This window comes from Ischnura elegans, chromosome 9 (assembly GCF_921293095.1).
Source record: "Ischnura elegans chromosome 9, ioIscEleg1.1, whole genome shotgun sequence".
Classification (NCBI taxonomy): Eukaryota; Metazoa; Arthropoda; class Insecta; order Odonata; family Coenagrionidae; genus Ischnura; species Ischnura elegans.
Genome location: NC_060254.1, coordinates 32,985,987 through 33,004,320, shown reverse-complemented (window position 1 = coordinate 33,004,320; position 18,334 = coordinate 32,985,987). Strand labels below are relative to the sequence as shown.

The 18,334-nt window shown below is 35.5% G+C and overlaps 1 protein-coding gene across 1 annotated transcript in view; it reads right to left on the bottom strand.

Moving 5' to 3' along the window:
* The window catches only part of LOC124165318 (trafficking protein particle complex subunit 10), a 35,084-nt gene that overhangs the window by 2,129 nt on the left and 14,621 nt on the right, over nt 1-18,334 (bottom strand). Inside the window, exons 10-19 of the mRNA XM_046542672.1 lie at nt 18,040-18,146; nt 16,966-17,163; nt 14,730-15,000; nt 14,146-14,278; nt 9,408-9,656; nt 9,018-9,236; nt 7,663-7,959; nt 7,073-7,303; nt 3,265-3,478; nt 1,126-1,266 (exon numbers count right to left, since the gene is read on the bottom strand). Coding sequence (XP_046398628.1) covers nt 1,126-1,266; nt 3,265-3,478; nt 7,073-7,303; nt 7,663-7,959; nt 9,018-9,236; nt 9,408-9,656; nt 14,146-14,278; nt 14,730-15,000; nt 16,966-17,163; nt 18,040-18,146 — 2,060 coding nt within the window. The remainder of the gene's footprint in view (nt 1-1,125; nt 1,267-3,264; nt 3,479-7,072; nt 7,304-7,662; nt 7,960-9,017; nt 9,237-9,407; nt 9,657-14,145; nt 14,279-14,729; nt 15,001-16,965; nt 17,164-18,039; nt 18,147-18,334) is intronic.

Sequence of the window (18,334 nt, the reverse complement as noted above, 5' to 3'; positions counted from 1 at the left end):
CCAACAATGTACACACTAGTTCCAATTTTTTTAAACGCATACTTTTACACCAGTATAATTTTCAATTGCAATAATCCTCATAATAGCGACTGAAGATGATTTTTGAAAAATCAGGCCCTCAGCATGATGGAAATTACATGGCAAGACAGATGTTGACTATTGACCACATATTGTCCTTGAAAACTACGGGTTCCTCCAAGTTTGATATGCGATTACTATTTGCAGTATAAATCTCACGGGATGCCCACTCGCAGCAATAAATTTAGAGTGCCCTCCAAAGCGAAAAACCCCACGCAATATTTTCCATTTTCACCTCTGAAGTACCGACGTGACGTAATGATACTTAAGAGTAAGAAATAAAATAGGAGCATTTTGAAAATGCATTACTAAGGGAGAAACTCCCTGCTACTCGCTTATTTTTGACTTAGGATTTCAGATGACTGATTCACGCTGAAAACCAAGGCCACTCAGTTCCCCTCGGACTAGCGACTGGGGGTTGGAGGGAAGAAAAGAAATTCGTGTAAGAGATGCACCCCTATTTTTGCCTGCCATTTCAGAGAAATAACATGTCTCTTACACGATTTTACACAGTATTTAAAGATAATTTGATGAAATTTTGCCTGTTAGTTTGAAACATTTTTGAGAATGCATAATTATTTGATAATATAACCAGATGAAAAAGAATAGAACTTAATGACTAATCATGGTTTATTCATACCATGTTTAATTTTTTTAATACTAACACAACAAACATTTATAGTAGAAATTTTGGATGCAGCGAAATTAAGAGCACCTTTATAAATAATAAAAATATGGTTAAAAAATTACAGCACAGTATCAATACAGCTAAGAAAACTAGATTAAATAGATAAAAAAGGAAGCAAATGTGATGCATCATTGAGTGAAATCATAGGAGAATATTTAAAAAATTGTTACCGTCAAACATCTGAATTTTCAAATTTTGTGTACTACATAAAGTCAAGTAATGGGTGTCAATTAGGAGCATACAAAATAGGAATTACCTATAAAACAGTGATGCATATGAATTTTCAGAGAGCAAAAAAGTTGAATTTGTGGGTCAAAGAATGCCTATATTAGCAACATAGAAATTTCTCATTTACAAACCTCTGCCAGATCCAGATTTAGCTTCTATGGGTATGTACTTGGAAAGTCGTACCAAAGGGAGGGGTAGGAAACCTCCAATCAGAGGCATCACATCTAGGGTGACATTTTGTTTATCCACCTCACCATCCAATGTTATCACACCTAGATTAAAGAAAAGAAATAATAAATTTCCTTTTTTTTTATTGAAGATTTTCACACCTTTTATCTATCGTGTATGTACCTTGCAAATGCTTAAGTTGTTGTAAACGTTTTCAACACATCATTTCCCAAAAGGAACTTACAAGATAAATTTATTTCCTTTAAACATTCATAGTGATGGCTGCTTTTTCATAGCAGAATTAAAGGGAAATGGTCAAAAAGGAGTAGAGCGGAGGCTCATTTTAATGAGAACAGCATATAGCAAGAATCTTATTATAGTGAGTGATTGGAAGTGTACCACCAAAAGGCCTATGATTAACATGGTTGGTTCAACATGAATTATAGAGTCCACATAGTTATGCCACATTTCTTACATTGAACTTGGCTGCGCTTGAATTATCTAAGCACTTTAGCCAGGGGGAATCAGAACAGCAGCTGGGCTACCATGACATTACCAGCCTGCAAATAGCATAAGATGCATCAAAGATGCAAATAGCATAGCATGCTTCAATTCAAATGTTTATATGTCAGCATGACCCTATGTAAATGATGGTAGCCAAAAAACAGGTTGTCCTTAATGGCTACCTTAAGTCACTCCGTTTTATGTAATTAATTCTATTCTGTACTTTTATTTGTTGGAGTAATAAACAATTATATTATTATTATTAATATTATTTGAATTTTACCACGTTGACCGCCATTATGTTTTTATTAGATATGTCCTCTGACGCCATTAGTGTTTTTCATTCCGTTAACTATTCCCGGAACATAAAACATTAAATGTGATTTTGTACTTTACTTTAAAATAAGTACTTATATTCTGATGCCACAACGATCCTGGCCCATACGTTAGCAAGAGATTCCGGGCACTCCGGCATCAGAAATCCACTTTGAAACAGTCGCTCGGAAGCCGGTCAGTATGACCGGCGTGGCGTGACAGGAGCGACTCGACTCCGGTTATTATGACCGGCATGGCGATCAACGTGTTAAAATGGGAGAAAAAATTCTGAACACCAGGGGTCCAATGACAAGATCGTGTAATTTTTGGCCCATGAAATTGGAATATCTAATATGTAGTGCTTGTCAGCAAGACAACAAGATTTCTCCCATTGGTTGTGAATGTTGCCATTTCCTTCTCTTTGGGTAGCTAGATCTATTCCTGTGGACAGTTGGCAAACCTATGGACTATATAAAACTGAGTCAGAATCACTGATAGGGACTGGCATCATACCTCATGATTGGAGGTTTTGATAATGCTACCACTCCTAGGTTCTACTGTTTCGTGCACTGATTTGCAGAAAAAATAGACATAATTATCCAATTAATGATCATACAAAAACATTGAATATTTCCAAAGTATAGGCCAAGGAAATACAAAGAAAGCATGGCACTGAAATCAAGGTCTGAATTACAAGGAAAATTATCACAATGGTGTCATTCACTCAGACTCAAAATTAAAATTAAAAGAAATAATTTGGTACATAAGTGGAAGGGAAAGATAAATTGTGCCAAAAATAATCTTCCCAATTCAGGTGTTCTCTCCAAATTTTAAAGTTACAAAATACAAAAGCTGCTGACCACTTTTCATGAGCTGTAGATGACATAAGAGTTGCTTCATATACTCATATAGGAAGAATCTTACATTGAGGGAAGGAATCAATAACAAGGGTGTTAACAAAAACGATTCTGAGTGTGAACAACAACCTATACACAAGGCTGTGAGGTAGTGTCAGAGTGAATACCAGCATGGCAGGAGTTTGTGATATTATCAACTTATTTGCGATAGGGTCAAGGCCATCTATTTTTAGTAGTGGATAGCTCAAAAAGATGCAAGAGATTAAAAAAAAACAGAAAAATAAGGATCTCCTTATTTTTGAAACCCTAAAACAAGCAACAATAATAAAACTGATGAACGTGCCCATTCATTTTCTCTGACCTTCGGTTTGAGCTTACGCACCATGCAATGGATAATTAGTTTTACTGGACAAATCACACACTCACCAGCAGTTCTCCCACAGATTGCCCACATGGTTTGGTCAGCCAACACCTCATACATTAAAGATGCTATTGATGCCTGGTTTAGAGAAGCAGGAGGTATCAACGCAGGAGGAGGTCCGAGCCGAACAATCTGCAAACGCAAGTGACACATCCCACCAGCTCGACAGAATTCACTCCCTTTGGCAGGCTCAACTCGGGACCTGACCTCATATAGAGTCTGAAAAAAATTTCAACATCATAAACATAGCAGTAACTCATTAAAAATATTCTAGATTTTTCATACTTAGAAAGAATACTAGTCAACTATTCCAACACCATGGTCTGCATGAGATTAGTAATTACTGGCCAATGTCATTTCTGCACTAAAAATTTTATATACATACAGTAGACTCTCGCTAATACGAACAACGTTATTACGAAGTTCTCGTTATTACGAAGCAATTAGTTCGCCCCGACGAAAAGGCCTATTTAATCTATAGTAAAAGAAACGTTATTACAAAATTACAAACCTCAGTCCCAGCAATTACAATATGAACTTTATTACAAAGTTCCGAGAAAAATCAACAGCATTTAGGTGGACATACACTACGCTATGCTAACATCATTGATCTACGTTTAACATCGTAATCTAACATCTAAGTTCCCTTCTTGTACTGTGCCCAAGAGTGTCAATTTTGGTTCTTTCTTCAGTAGGAGATATCTAAATATGCACGCAACATCATATAACAAGCTTCATTCCTGTGGAATCATGGTGACCTACTCACTAACGCTCGTAAATGGGACGTGCAGTTAGTCCTCTTCCTACACAAATTGGATTTACGAACTTTCAGAGATACGAGCATTCAACAAATTAAAGCGTGCCCAAAATTTCAAATTTGGCACCTTTGGAGTTTGCCGATGTCACATGACGTGGTGTAGAGGAACTCTGGGCATAATCTCGACAAAGTATCATTTAATTTGGAGTGAAGTCAGGAACTGTTCAGCGTTTTGCCCATTCTTTCTTCCCGTGGACAACAATTTTTTTCAGCTCTGGCTACGTTGCAAGCTAGATCAGTTCTTCACAATCGTGAGATAACGCACAATTGTGATGCAGTGTTGCATTCCACAGGATAACCACTCTCCTCGATGTCTTGTATTGATTTATCAACTTACCAGCAAGGTCTTGAAACGCATCTTCCTGATATATTGAGGACTTGCGCATAATTTAATCGCGTATATTATACCCTTGACTCTGAAGTGCAGGAGATTGAACAGACAAGAAATTTTGACAAAGTACGTTTTTTTCCTCCGATGATTCCCATAAAGGCCTGGTTACACGGCACATTAGAATGTGCAAGATTCTGTACATTTTTCTGAATGGTTTTCTAAACAGATTCTTGTACATTTACATGGACAAGAATCACGAATAGGTGGTTACATGGTACATTTTTTTGGACATTTTTTTTAACATTTTTAAATGCGCAACAAATTATTTCAACTTTAAATATAAACAAATGGGGAACATGCACACTTTTTTTAAACTATTAGAATAAGAATATCCTACCTCAAACACACTCGCCGAAAATTTCGTAGATGTTTTTAGCTGAGTTATGAGTCTTTAAAAAATTATCTTCATTGACTGCTTGAAAACACGTGATGGAGCATGCGCTCATTACATCATGGCACGGTATCCACTGATGACAGACTTAGGAAGTGGATAGAAAAACTGTCAATCTAGGGGCTCAAATGCAAATCTGGCGAATATAATTGCTGTTTTAACATCAAACTTCGGATGGTGAATATATTGGGTTGCCAAGGCATTGTTGAAATAAATAAAGGGGATTGTTTGGGGAAATTTGAAAATATTAAATTGAAATAATTAAGGTGATAGTGGATTTTGATCTACGCTACACACCTACATCATTTGCTTAATGCACTAAGTGTATTGCACCATGGATCTTCAATAGAAAAACGTGTGAAGACAATATAAATCGTGTATCCTATAAAACCTTATAAAGTGCCCTGTCGTCTAGTACCTCTATTTACTCGCTGGAGAAGGTTTTTGCATGTGTTCCAAAGGACAAAAATAAGAGGAATATGTGGTTGATGATCCACAGAATGGAGTCAAATACATTACCTATAATGTCAACGGGATATCCTCAACATAAGTACACTCTTAAATCAGGGTTACCGCAGGGTTTTATCAAGTCGCCAGTTTTTCTCGGATTACCCCAAATTTAGGATGTATCCCTTTTTCACTTTGTAAACAACCCTATTAATGTACTTTTGATTCTACCCATTGTAGGATCAAATTATAAGGAAAGTGGCTGTTTACGAGAATAAATACCGATTAAGATTAAAATACGGGGAAGAATAAGGAATGTAACGGGGGGCTGGCCTCTCGTCACATTCAAGAGCCCCTAACATTCAAGAAGTGTCTTTCGCTGATATCGTTCAAATTTGGTAGGATAGTAGTGTTCCATAATAAAATCACATTTTCAAAATTTCTCATACCCTTAAGCCTTGTGACATAATAAACAGGACATAATAAAGGCAGTTTAGTTTTAGACCTGAAAGCGAGTGTGTTGTGATTTCTCTCCATCCTTCTCCTGAGAATCGGCTCACGCTACAGGAATATACGAGAAATATGAGGCTTTTAGCAAATTGAATTCAATATTTATTACTGCGATGCCCATAACGTTTGCTACATGTCAACGCAAAACCTAAAATTTTGACTCGTTTTGCAACCGGTCTTGATTCAAAAACAGGAACTCGAGTAAATACAGCGTAAATAGTACTTGAAACTAATTTCTTTGTCTATCAAATGCTTTTTTATTACCTTTTAACTATCATTTGGATCTCAATATTGGACAATTCTCGCAGTTCAAGCATTCAGCACCTTTCCATCTGATCCTTCCTTTTACCCATACCCTTTTATTCTGTTCCATCCTTTCGCTACCCATATCCAATCAGTGAAAAATTCAAGACAAGCTATCGGAGCCATATGTAAACAAAGAAGTCACCAATACAAACCAGATGAACTGAATGTGTCATTTTCATAGTCTGCCACCAGGTTATAAGTCTGTTATGAGACCAACTTGTACGATTGTCTGAACGAAATCAGAGCAGGCGTTCAGGAATTCCAACATTTTGCGTGGTTACACGGTGAATTTTCACGTTCATTCTGAGATTCAGACATTCTCACATTTTCTTCTACATTCTAATGTACCGTGTAACCAGGCCTTAAGAAACGTTCATACAAACTCTGTTATTACAAACCTGCGGTTTTTCGGTCCCGTGAACTTTGCAATAACGAGAGTCTACTGTATTTCAAAAGCACCTCAAATTCGATTTGAAAATCAAACTTTTAAAGTCAACAGAGAATTCAGATAAAAAATAATTCTTTAAGATGATTCTCTAAGTTATGCTTAAATTAACTAAGATGGCCAGTAGAATTCAAATAACTTTTTATGTATATTCTTATTTTTGATAGATATACAACAAGACAGGCGTCATCACAATGGAGCATTTAAGGTAGAGTATTTGCTATATGCTTATTAATGGCTATATGGGTATACAAGCACTACTATGTGCGTAAATTCTGGTTCCAAGGTGCTTTCTGTAGATGTATGCACTTGATTTAGTAAATGGTACATACTAAGGGTATTTAATCCAACTGGAATAAAGCCGGAATGGAACAGCTGGCATAATTATTCAATACTGGGAAAATTTACTTCTGTGTGATGACTTAAGCTAAGGGAAATGCGTACTTTTGATGATAAATATCAACAACCTAAAAAAATTCCTAAATAAAATAGAGACAATACAATACCCTGTAATCATTCACTTCAAAGCGGCATGTGTAAGGCTTAAAAAGGCTGCTATCAGGGCTGCATTCTGCATTCATTCCACCAGAATACTTAAGATGGAATTCAACATGAATAGTGGGTGATTGGCAGCTATTGTTGCCATAATATGGTTGTAGACTGCTTCTTATATTCTCTTGTCCAGAATCAAACTTCAACTCCCACATATATGACACATTGGTTCCATTGGTGACCCTCTACAAAAAGTATTGCAAGTTGAAAAGAATTCAATCAGGAGAGAACTATGCCATAGACTCTTGATAAATAAGAAAGATATTTTCATATGGAGCAAGTGAGAAACTTTATAATGTATATCAAAGATTATTAAAAAATTATATCCACATTCCTATGTTTATTAAATGAATTCTTCTTCTTCCCACCAGGAAGGGCTTACATGAAAATTTCTAAAACTCGTATGAGCATCATCAATAGATAACACAACCAAAATTCATTTAATTTTCCTCTATGCAAGAATAGACTTCTAGCAAATTTAAGCCAAGTAAAAGTAAAGGACAAACTATGTTTCAGTAGACAAAAACATAAATATCATACTTACAAGACACTGCCCTACGGGATTCAGTCCAATCAAATCAAAATCACAAGATGTCACTTCTTTAATACTTTCTTCATTGAGAATAATCATTTCAGGTTGCTGCAACCATATAACTTGAGAGCTAAGTCCCGTCACTGTTACATGAACGAATTTACGATGATGAGCAGTGTGAAGACGGAATCCTATTTGGAATGGTGGAAGGAACTGAAGAGGAATGACTTTCTCTTCTTCTTCAGAAGCTTCTGAAATATTGGATGCTATAGTAGTACTAACAGGTGGCCAAGGACACATTAAGGTTACCTGAAAGTAAAACACAGAGCTATGTTGAACAAGGACTTCAAAAATACCATAGGCCTTTGATGCCATCAAAAATGACTCCCTTCAACAAACTGATCAAAACCAGAGTCTGTTCATGCTAAATTGATGGGGGCCAACAATTTACTTCCTCACAAATGTCTTTTATGGCAAAATGGACATATTTTTCTGAGCCACTGAAAGGCAAACATTGAAAATGAGTCATGGAGATTATTCAACAACTTTGCATCAAAAGTAAGAGGAGAATAGCCAACTATCCACATCAACTGAGAAAATGGCTTTTTTTTCCAACTGCAACCAGTCTTCTGCCATCAACTGCAATCAACTTCTGCCATCCCATACAGGTAGTTTTACATTAGGCCTGAATCACATGATTCTTAGTCATTCACAAATTCAAAGATGCTAGAATAGACTTATATTAGAGAGTAGAGACTTTAGTGTAAGATATAAAGCTAGAGATTGAATACTACTGAGAAATTCATAGTAAATAAAATTCCATTAATGGTACATTTCTGTTATAAATATACTCACATCTTATATAGCAAGGAGAAATTTACGACAGCATTTCAACACAAGATAATGGCTATATCCATCTGGATTTTTGTATTGAAAAACATATTATAGAATATCTAACTCTTTTCTATACCATTATGGGCAGATTTAGGGGAGGGGCCCAGGGCACTTCCCTCCCCTAGATGCTTAAAATGTAGACAAAATTTTTAATGCGGTTATCATTATGTTTGTTTCGTTTTGTGCATTACAGAGCCTCAATCATTTCATTTAATATTAATAACTTTCATAAGAAACAACAGAGAATATTTTGTACAGTAACAGTTGTATCTTGCTTTTAATCTCTAGTATGAGCAGATCGCTTGCCAGTCCGAACCCTGTGCCACCCCCCCCCCCCCCAGAAAAAAATCCTGGATCTGCCATTGTATACCATTGAACATTGACTGGCTTTTTGGCTAGGAAGGTTAAGTGAGCTCCACTCTAGAGCATTAAAACCACCAATAAAAGAGGATACACACAACCAGAAACATTACCTTATGATAAATTGGAGAATGATCTTTGTGGGATGACAAGCTAGCAAGAACTCTCAGTGGAATGGCAGCACTTTTAAACGGCTCAGAGACAGGCAAATGTATTTTGAAATCTCGGGAAAGAGGCTCTGCATCATTTATTTCTTCGTTCAATTTTTCAGAATCACTTGATTTCACCTGCATTAGAAGGCCTTTTGATGTTTTAACATTAATGTAGGTATCCTGAAATGAAATAAGACAAACTTTAAGACATTAAAAAAGAGAAAAACATTAGTCTACACCAAAATTCAAACATCAAATAAACAATAAAATAGGAGGGAAAAGAGCTGTTTTCCGCCATTTAAGTCTTGAAGAACAAGTAGAAAAATAGGATAAATACAAAGTTGGTCTTACAGCACTTATTCCGAGACTGCCAGTGTTAATGGCCAGGGTCATTTCTTGTTCAATGCCCGCCAAGAGGTCACCTTCTCCCTTGTTGATGCTCACAGTTGGTGGCTCAGTGTGCACATCAAATGAAACTGAAGGTGAAATAGAATCAGACAAAAAGTCCAAACTTTTCTGCACCTCCTCTCCTTCCAAGGCAGATGAAAGCCTTAATGACAGCTGATGGAGGCGGTATGAGCCTTGTTCAAACCCTTCACCCTGAAGGAAAAGAATATCAATGATGCTTAGAGAGTAACGGATAACTCTGAAATTTTCACAAAAAACACTCAAATTTTTAGTGAATAAATGAACAACTAATACGAATACTATCTTTTACAAGGTAATTGTACATTTTCAAACATACTCATGAATCTACTGAAAATTATTATAGAAAATCAACATATAATGGAATTATATAAATATGTGCAACATTTTTTTGCAGGCACTAGAAGTGCCTAGGCACACTATAATTATATAATTCAATAATTTATACTATATAGCATTACAATTTTAATCTCCTATTATTCGTGAATACATTAATTTGTGGATTAGTATGGAGTCATGGTAATTGAGAAACTTTTTTGAACCATCAAATACAATTGATTTTTTGAAATTTTGTACAAATAATATCACATTTATTTCATAAACAAAACTGAATAGCTGATATTAAATCTGGCATGTATTACAACAACTGGGAATTTAAATTTAATGCATTAAATTTGAAGTCCCAAGAAAAATAAAATTAACAAATTTTAAACATTAACATTGAAACCATGGTAAAATGGCACATTACTAGAGATGGGTCAAATAGCAGATTTCTCAAACTCGAATGCGAATATTAAATCATTGCTTGAATATTCGAATACCTCGAATTTCGAATACTAAATGATGAATGCGGGAAAGTGGTTGCCTATGCATCAGGCAACACAAGATTTTGGCTGGTAATTGTGATTTCCTTTAAAGGATTCAAACAGGAATTTAGCTGATTAATGGAATATTATAATTTTATGGAAGCAATTGGTCATATAGTCGATTCAACTAACATCTCTTTCAAATACTCTAAGGGGACACACCACCTTGCGAAAAAATGATTGCAATCCGTCTTGGCATTTACACTGCTACGATGGATTTCTGTCTGATGTATACAAATGCCTTTCTGTCTTATCTACCAAACGCCATTTCAGCGGCACGCCCATCTGATACTCAGCTCATCCAACTTCTTATTTTCAACAGGTAGCTTGCTTAACCCCCACTCCTGCCACCAATGACGTGCGTACGACAGTGGGTGGCGCGAAATTCAAAGTATTCGAGGTATTTGAGAGCGTACCTTTAGCATAATTATTCGAGATCTCGAATATCGAATACTTTCCTGTATTCGAGTATTCGCGGATACTATTCGCACATCTCTACTCATTACATTCCTCAATTTCTATGTTTGCCGATTACAGAATTGATTCCATCGTAAAAATGCCAAAAAGAGCAAACATTGTGAAATAAATGAAGCATAATTCTACAAGAAAAAATTTTCAATCATAATTTCCTCTGAATACCAATTTATATTATAGGATCTATTTTATAATTAAGAGAGCTGATATAAATCCTTCTTTTAGTGCATAAATATTATATACTTTGCTTCTTTTCTCCTCTGTAATACACTACATCCAGAACAACCAATTTCTTATGGTTCAAATGTGAATTAGTAGATAAATATAAAAATAGTAAACTATAAAGATTATCCAATTTAGATTTCATTTGGAACTAATACATAGGCTGCCATTCTGGATAAGCATTGCAATAAATAGCATATGCTATTCCGCGGGTCATTATTGCAACGACCCCGTATTCTGAATGAAGCGTAGTAATAATTTTGTTCGGAATAGCATCATGCTATTTCTTGCACGAGCTATTTGGAAGCTCCGCCTCTTCCCATATGAAAAACTTTCTGAACAGTTTTCGCAACCAATGAGGGAGAAGATATTTTATACATTTTTCTGTATTTTACGGAACAGGGCTGGCCCTAGCGGGTGCGGGGCTAGGGGCGAACCTTCAGTGCGGGGCCCTTCACTTAAAATATTAAACTCTATACCCCATCTACAAACTCGAGCATTTTGAATCCCTACCACTCTCTGGCTAAGTATGTGTTCCCATCCCAAATTCAGACTTCGTAATTATGCCGTTATGATACCTTCACGAAGTTGAGTTCAAAATAGTATAATACAAATAAAATTTATAATTATAATTATTCATAAAATTATAACGTAAAATAAACACAAAAAGTGCGCTTTTTCAATAGATACGTATTTTTATAAGTTAGATTATGAAAGTTAATTAGTTGTAAGCCTAAAGCAATTACTTAGTTTAGTTTACAAAAACGCTTACTGACAAACGCAATTGCACAATAAAAATTACTGCATTATTATTCCTTTTTCATAATATTATTTTTTTGTCTAGCACTGACTTAACAATACAGTAATAGTTGAAATTGCGTTTTCAAAACTATCGTATATGTATTTTAATTTTTTTTTTCACGAACGCGGGGCCCCCCAAAGCGCGCCGGTCGCTCCACCCTAAGGCCGGCCCTGTTACGGAATATTGACTTGCAATTATAAACTATTGCTTTATTGACATTTAAAAATTATATTAACATCTTGGATGTATATATAATACGCTTTGAAAATCTCATTTAGGAAATCAGCTGTTTGTTGTGGCTGTCATAGATTTCACAATGGGTTTCACAATTTCACAGGTGGGTTGGATCATAATTTCATTATGATAATGATAATTTATCGGGGATAAATATTAAATCAATTACCTGTATCCAATCGGTTGTTTAATGTGAGATATATGCTACGCTAAGTAATCATTGAAAGCTAAATATGTTTGATTATCTTTGTAATTGTGTTAGGCTTCGAAGTCTGTTTGTTTGTTGCATGTCAAAATAAATGTGTATCAACTTTTATTGTATTGCTCGTGACAATATCGATTTACTGTATGAACTAGAAGCTTTCGTTTATAATGCTAGGTTTGTATAATGTGACTCCCTAATTTTAGTATTCATTCTCTGTTTAGGAAATGAAGTAGGTGGCAACGTCACAGCTGTGCTTTCATGTATTATGATGGAATAGTATCGATATTTCAGCTGCAAATGTGAAAAAAGCAGAGGGAGGTGATGGTGAACTTGAGGATGGATGGAACAGCTGTGAAAAAGTGAATCTAACAATAGTGAATCGTGTGGAAAGTGCTGTTGTGTCACTTATTATTGTTTTCATATCAGCTGATTTTAATATGCTCACTGAAATTTTTGATCGATCCTGAACTGTGCCGATATATTGAATCTTAATTGTGCGAATAACTTACTTGCCTATAGAGGAAACAATTTGTATTGAATTCCACATGATATATATTCCATTAATGTTGTTCATGGATATCCCATTGAACGTTTGTGGTGAATCATATTTGTTCGGAAACTTTATAGGCGTTCGGAGAAATCCTTTCTTTTCAAGCAAGTAATTCAAGTCGACTGCCCTTGTTATAATTTAGTAAATTTTAAGTTTTAATTGTAGAAGGTAGCGAATAGTGGGGAAAATAATTTCGACTCGTAGCATGTATTTGTATATACTGTCCAATTGAGGAAATGAACAACTGATCAAAATATATGGTATTATTATGGTAAAACAGTGAAACCTCGATTTTACATTCCCCCATTATACATTTTCCCTGATTTTGCACAGTTTTTATCGGGTCCCAAACAATACTGCCTTTAAACAATGATACTCTATTTTACAATATCCTCAATTTTGCACCTTTTTTAAGTGGTCCATTCAAAAGTGTAAAATAGAGGTTTCACTGTATATGGTTTTCATTGAAAGCTACAACTATTATTATATTTGACAAGTTAGTGTGTTAACACAAGCTTGAAATATTTCAAGAATCGACCTGATAGCCAACATTGAGGATGTTTTCGTCGCACGTCAAGTGCTGAAATAAAATTATGAATTGTAAATATGAATAAAACACGGAAAATTTGGGCTAATCGTAGTAATTCTTTGTATTAATTGTTATTGTTTTCGTACTGTCGATGAAGCAAGCTTGTGCTTCATATATTAAGCTCCAATGTCAATTTCTAACCAATTCACTAAAATAGTTAAATATTCATCACTTATGCTACGATTATTTAATTAAAATAAAGTAGATATAATTTTATTTTTGGCTATTATTCCATTTTTCAATACTTGATTAGTTTACTTAAACCTCAGAAAAACAATTCAGCATCGCAATGCGCATGTTTTCTGGGTTGCAATACTGAATAGCTCGGCCTCGAAGACCGTGTAATATTATTGCAACCTTATCGGTTGCAATTCGCCGTTCATAATAGTGAATTGCAATGCGCTATAGCTGTTTTGAGAATTACGTCTTCCGGTGTAGTAAAAACACGAATTGCAACCGGTCTGAATACCCAATTGCATCTGGGTTGCAATACGCTATATTATTGCATCTTCGGTTGCAATATCGGCGAATAGCATAATGCTATTCTATCCAGAATAGCAGCCATAGTGTACTGATAAAAGGCTTGGTTAATTTACATTTCACCATCTTTAGGAGATAGCCACAGTAAATACTTTTCTATGGATATCAAGATTTGAACATATATATATGTACACCAGAGATTTTTAAACATCAAGAAGAAAAGAAATTTATAGAAATTTACCTTGGCTTTCACGAGAACTGTATTTTTTCCTGGCATGATGGTTACATCACATGCAGTCAAAAAATGTGAGAAGTTTGTTCGAGGAGTAACATCAGATGATACCTTCCTATACCTTCCTTGGCTATCTTGACGCCTAAAATGTAAAAACAAATATGTATATTGAACAAGATATAAAAGGTACATCCATCAAGTAGCAATAAAGATTAAAAACCAATATGATAGTGATAACCAGTATAATGGAGTTCCCATGAAAACAACCACCGTACAATCACGCTGCCTCATGTCACCTAGAAGTTTTCAGAAGCCAGGGCTTTACATGGATGTGATCAACACACTCATTTAGAAGCAATAATGGCATAGAAATACATACTGCTTGAAACTAGTTTCTATTTCTGAAAAGAGTTATTTACCAATACTGTTAGAAAACAGTTAATGAATAACTATAGTACATACTATGACTAGCAATTATTTTGTATCAAAAGTACTCTTTAAGACAGACTTCTACTGTAATAGCACAAAGATAACATTTCCCTGACAGTACTCTTGAGATCTATTAATAGAAATACCATACCAGCACCACTTACTTGACAAGTCTTTCAGGATCTCTGCACACTAAGTTAGCAGATGCTAAGCCCCCATCCTGACGATAATCAAGATGCTCTGCCATGTGCAAAACAGGCATGGCTTCTGGTCCAACTACAGTGCGACCACTGTACCTTCTTGATTTTGACTCCTCCAAATGGTCATCATCTTGCCCATCATCTCCTCCACCACTTGCTGGGGGCTGCAGTCCTCGATTACCCCTCGTACCTCGAGCTTTGGCTGCTGAAGATACTTTACGGCCTAATTTCCCAGCTGGAAATAATATTTTTTAAACTTTGGTCAAAATTCTTTTCAAACACATCCAAATTAATACAAGTCCTTGCATCATATGTATTATTTAATATAAGTCCTTTCCATATACTTATGATAGGAGTATGCAAGCAATATGGTTGGAAGGAAATTACTTTGCTTTTCTACAAACCACACACTTTATTGCCGACTAGTTTCAGTTACACTGTACCATTTTCAAGACTAGTGATACACACTAGTCTTGAAAATGGTACAGTGAAACCGAAACTAGTCGGCAATAAAGTGTGTGGTTTGTAGAAAAGCAAAGTAATTTCCTTCCAACCATATAATGGAATTCTACAAAGTAAAGGCCTCAACAATTCAGTATGCAAGCAATTCCAAATTCAAGTTGAGCTGAAGAAAAAGACACAAGTCCAGTCCAACCACATTACCAAAAATGCAGCCAATTCAAAGGTGGTGGTTGATAACAGAATTGTGCAAAACTATAGAGCGACCGGCAGCTTAGGTCATTTGCACCATAAGGGAAGGGTAGGCAAGGGTGGAGAGAAACCCGGCTCTTAACGAAAGGTGCCTAGGCTTATCGTCCTATCCGACGGACGGAGTGTTGTCCTTGAAATGTCCTCCACACAACATTCAAGCAGGGATCGGGCAGTCTCTGCCACTGCCGGGTTTTGATCCCAAGCCCACGGGGTGGGAAGCCAACACTCTAGCCACCACACCAACTCGATCCCTTGAGTGATTTGGATATTAAACAAAAGCAATATAAAGCCAACCAAAATTCATCACCAAATTCAAGAAGTTTATGGAACATATGCAATGAGTGATGGCATGGTGACAAAGGGGTAAGAGCAAAGAAATCCCCATGATGTGGCTCAGAGTGATCCAGATTCTGCTGTCAAAACTGATCCGATAAGTAAAGTCAAAGAAAAACTTCATGAGAAGAGATATTATACGATGACAATGTGTGCCTGGAAAATTCCTGAAATTTCATGATCTCTTTTGTATGACATGTAGCCTATCTCAGTCCATTAAGGTCATATAAAGCTTTGTTTCCGATAAGTTCCAAAAATGTTTACTAATGTCAACAAAACCAAAAAACCCAAATCCTTATCAAGCAGTTAGTTTACAAGCAGTTAAATCATCTACTGTGTAGTGCAAACATGGCAACATCCAACTTTCACTAGTTCCTCCACTTACAGCATGAGATAGCAGGCATATGTTTTGGAATGATTACAATGTGAAACATTTAGCGCAGCAATGGCTGTCATCAATTGCAGTGTTGTTCTAAAAGGACGAACTAGATAAGTGGGACAACTGCTGTGGCAAGTTTCTCATCAAACTTGAAAAATTTGCAGAAAAGTGTTACAAGATAAGTTCTTTCATGTGCGATACATTGAAAGCTGTTCAAAATATTTTATTTCAAAATGGAACTTACTTTCCTTACCTCCTAAGAGCCAAAAAATATTATTATCCAAAAATATAAGCTACCATATGAAGTGACTGTAATCATGAAAATGCTTAAACAGATTCAATAGGGGACAAAGTTTATAAAACTCCCAAAATCAGGCCTGACTTTCTTTTTCAGAGTCTTAAACAGGCATCACACAATGGAAGAAGAGAACCCATAGAAGGTGAAAGCCATCTATGGGATATAGATTAGTGAGTTTCTGGAGTATTTAGAAAAGAGGAAGAAAAAAATTTACAAAAAGGAACTGCCACATTAGTTGATGTGGTCCTCGCTGAATGCACTAAATAAAATCAAACAGATATGAATTTCACTTGGACTCAAACTCATTTAATTGACAATAACGTGTGTATTTCCTAACTAAAAATTAAATTACTTAAAAATTATCAGACCGCATGATTGATGTTCATTAATCAAGGCATACTTAATTCCAATAAGATAAACTCAAAAAATGTTAGAATTGTACAATGGAATCTTAATGAGTTTCCATAAATTAACATTACCAGGACGGCGCTCTTCTTGGGAGGGCTGAGTGATTTGCTCCAAAGCAACTTGCACCCTCTGAATGAGACAATTTCCTGGAAGAAGGCTCTCTATCTTCAAACTGGCTTCAACACATCCACCCGGAGAAGATGCTCTGTTCTTAATAATCTCCACAGAATTCAAGACAAAAGATTCTCCAAATGGTAGGGTAAGATTCTCTGAAAGAAAAAAAGACCACATCAAAACGAATTTCCAGTTAATGTTTGGGTTTCTGGAAAGACTTTTAACCCTCAATATAAATATCAGGACACCCATTTGAACAGATGAAATAACATCAAACATTTATGAGCTTCTACATTCAAGAGGAAAACTAACATCTGTCACAAGGATAGCTTTAACAGGCAACCATAACTTTTTCTTTGAATATATATTAATTTATTCTTTGTTTGCTTGATCACCAAAAGTAATTATAACAGAATTTTAGCCAGGCTTTAAAAATACATACATGTAATACTTAAAGTGAAAATTGTTCATTTTTATTCCCTTTCATTCTTCCTCTTTCTTTATAAACTTTTCTCAAATGCAAAGAAAAGGAATACATAGGTGTGAAAATATTAGCTGATAGGAGAGAGCTGTATCAAACCTATCTAAGGATTTTTGACCAGTGATGACGATGATGAATATATAGCTGACAATTAAATATGACTTCTGGAATTGATCAAAGTCAATATATCATAATATTATTCATATACCTATTTGTTTTGTGATCAATTTCAGCCATGACTTTGGCCTATTACACAGGAGGAGTATCAAATCCAATCCGAAGGAATCTCTACATTGATGGTTTCTTTGTGTCCATTAAAGTGCAGCTACCAAGTCAAAATACACCCCTCATTTCTAATCACATATACCGACCACTTATGATTCTTCCATTGTTCAAACAGAAAGTCGCCTAGATGAGATAAGCAGGAAAGTATGGAAAAGGTGTCATGCAATTAATAAAGATATCAATCCACAAATAATTTTACTGTCAGTCAATGCAGGACAAGCTTCACCAAAAAATTTAACCTAAAAGTTTTACATAATACACTTACCGTCTTTGAGTTTCGGCAGGGTAGACAGTAAATCCTTGAAATGGACATTTCTTATCTCCATGTCAAGAATAGTGCAGCTGGCAACAGCAGCACACATTTTGGCATACCTGTTGTAAAAAATATTTTAATGTGAAAAAATAATGGCAAAATATTGAAAATTATACAAAAGCATAGTAAAAATATTGATCTAAAATCCTATTACAGCATACTGCCGATTATCCGGGCTAATGATGGTGAGAGGTGGCACAAATAAACGGAAAACACGAATAATCCAAAATTTCACTTTAATTCCATG